The sequence below is a fragment of the Fulmarus glacialis genome, unplaced genomic scaffold (assembly GCF_000690835.1).
Source record: "Fulmarus glacialis isolate BGI_N327 unplaced genomic scaffold, ASM69083v1 scaffold35194, whole genome shotgun sequence".
In the NCBI taxonomy this organism is placed as follows: domain Eukaryota; kingdom Metazoa; phylum Chordata; class Aves; order Procellariiformes; family Procellariidae; genus Fulmarus; species Fulmarus glacialis.
The window spans coordinates 746-2,906 of NW_009209306.1; the positions used below are offsets into that span (position 1 = coordinate 746).

A 2,161-nucleotide genomic window follows, 5' to 3' on the forward strand; every position below is an offset into this window, starting at 1 on the left:
TTGGGGTGATTGCCCCAGTCTGACCAGTACATAGTCCTGCGAAGGACACGGGCAGGTCATTCCCGGCAGGGGAGCAAGGAGGGGAAGAGCAGGACAGACCGACGCCCCATCAGAGGAGAAACCCCCCGCGTTCTCCCCACAGCCTTCTAGAGTCCCTGACGTGACCCCAACGGGCCAGCTAACTCCAAGGCACAGCAACTCGAGCTGACATGGAGCGTGATGCTGGGGCACAGGGAGCTTCCACCACGGATGGGCTTGTTGAGAGGAGCCGGGGTGAGGGCTGGGCAGAGGGAAGGGAGAAAGGGCTCTCACCCCCTAAGCGGGTCGACTACGATGGCATGGGGCTCATCAATCATGCCCGAGATCAGCGTCTTGCGATTCTCGCCTTTCATCTGTGCCACTTCGATGACATCCCGCCCTGAGTCTGTCCAGTAGATGTTCCCAGCCACCCAGTCGATGGCAATTCCCCGCGGCATCTTCAGCCCTGAGATCTGGGAAGGGCAGAAACGGGGGAGAGGTGAGGGCAGAGGACGCTGGCAGCCCGGCCTCGGTGCCTCCTGCCGTGCTCACGACAGAGCTCACATTCAGGTGGGTGACGCCACCGTCGATCTGGCGCCGGTTGCGGTTGGAGGCAGTGGAGGCAGCGGAAGAGGCAGGCAGCTCCCGGTACGAGATCCTGCCTGTGTGCCAGTTGGTCCAATAGATCTTGTTGCCCTTGACGTAGATGTCCATGGCGTCAATGCGCACGTTCTCGTCGCCCTGGAAGGCCGGCTCGTAGGCCGAGTTGGGGTTGAAGGGGTACATGCTCCGGATCTTGTTGTCATCCGCGATGTAGAGGATTTGGTGCTCGGAGCCTGCAGAGGAGGAACGGTTGGTGTGGGCTGGGCCGGGGGGTCAGCCCAGCTCCACGGTGGGGCAGGGGACGGGGTCGCTAGGAGCTTGGCACCCCCTCGGGGCTTGCTCTGCCAGGGAAGGACAGACTGATGGCACCGGCAGAGCCCGGCACCCGCCCTCGGCAGTGCCAGAAAGAAGGGCGGGCAGAGGTGCCGGGGGAGGAGGAGGAGCAGGAGGGAAGAGCAGCTGGGTCCTGCAGGGCGGCACGGGCACGCACAGGATCTGTGCATGCCCCCGTTCCCTCCTGACCTTCTGCCTTGCACATGTTGTCCGACTTCATGAAGTTCTTGGCGCAGCTGCAGACGTGGGAGCCCTTGGTGTTGTTGCAGAGCTGGGAGCAGGTCCCAAAGCGCAGGCACTCGTTGATGTCTGGGCAGCGGGAGACAGGAGTCAGCGGGGAGACCAGGAGGGTGCCCCCACGCACATGGCCAGGGCTGGCCCCTCTCTGGGGTCTGGTCTGCGCTACTTAGGGCTCAGAGACCCTGTTTCTCCCCATTCCCCATGTTTGTGCCCCAAGGACACCATTTCTGATGCGCCAGCCACTCCACAGGTGTGAAGACACATCTTACTGGCAAAAACCAACCATAAACCCGACAGCCCAACCCCCAGCCCTCTCTGGCAGCGGCGGGAAGTACCTTGGCAGGAATTCTTGTCTAGCATCTTCTGGAAGCCTCTGCGGCACATGCAGTATGTGGTGGACCGCGACTGAACGCACTGGGCCTCGTCTCCACACATGGTGGTGTTGGTCATGCAGTCGTACGACTTGTGGTCTGGGGTGGGACGCGCCATCAGCTCCTGTGCCTTCGCGGCTTCCCCAGTGTCCACCCTCAGCCCCCCCAGCTCCCCACCCACCGTGGGAGCAGGACTCCTCATCAGAGCCATCTCCACAGTCATCAAAGAAGTTGCAGCGGAGGTTGGCGCTGATGCACTTCTTGTTCTCGCACAGGAACTCGTTCTTGTCCTGGCTGCAGCTCTTGGGCTTGGCCGTGGGTGACTCTGCGGGAGCACGGGGCAGCGGCTGTGACGCTCTGTGAAAAAAAGGAGCCACAGGGTGGGACCAGGCAGGGACCCAGGACGCCTGCGCCCACATCCCCGTTTTGGGCAGGAGTGGGCAAAGCAAACCCCACACCTGGGCTAAACCCAGGGCTCTGCGAGGACCAGCCCAAGGGCAGCGGCGACCCACTGCCCTGTCCACGCCGGTCGCAGAGCGGTGCCCACGGGCAGCCCCACTCACCGCAGTCCTTCTCATCCGTGTTGTCTCCACAGT

General features: G+C 62.8%; 1 protein-coding gene across 1 annotated transcript; it reads right to left on the reverse strand.

Annotated features, from left to right (window-relative positions):
• Nucleotides 1-308: 308 nt before the first annotated feature.
• Nucleotides 309-1,922, reverse strand: LOC104076064 (low-density lipoprotein receptor-related protein 1-like; the record flags this gene model as incomplete). Its single annotated transcript, XM_009576783.1, has 5 exons — nucleotides 309-491; nucleotides 583-854; nucleotides 1,144-1,263; nucleotides 1,530-1,664; nucleotides 1,747-1,922. Coding segments are annotated over 5 exons (886 nt in total), but the record flags the coding sequence as incomplete, so codon positions are not given.
• Nucleotides 1,923-2,161: the final 239 nt, after the last annotated feature.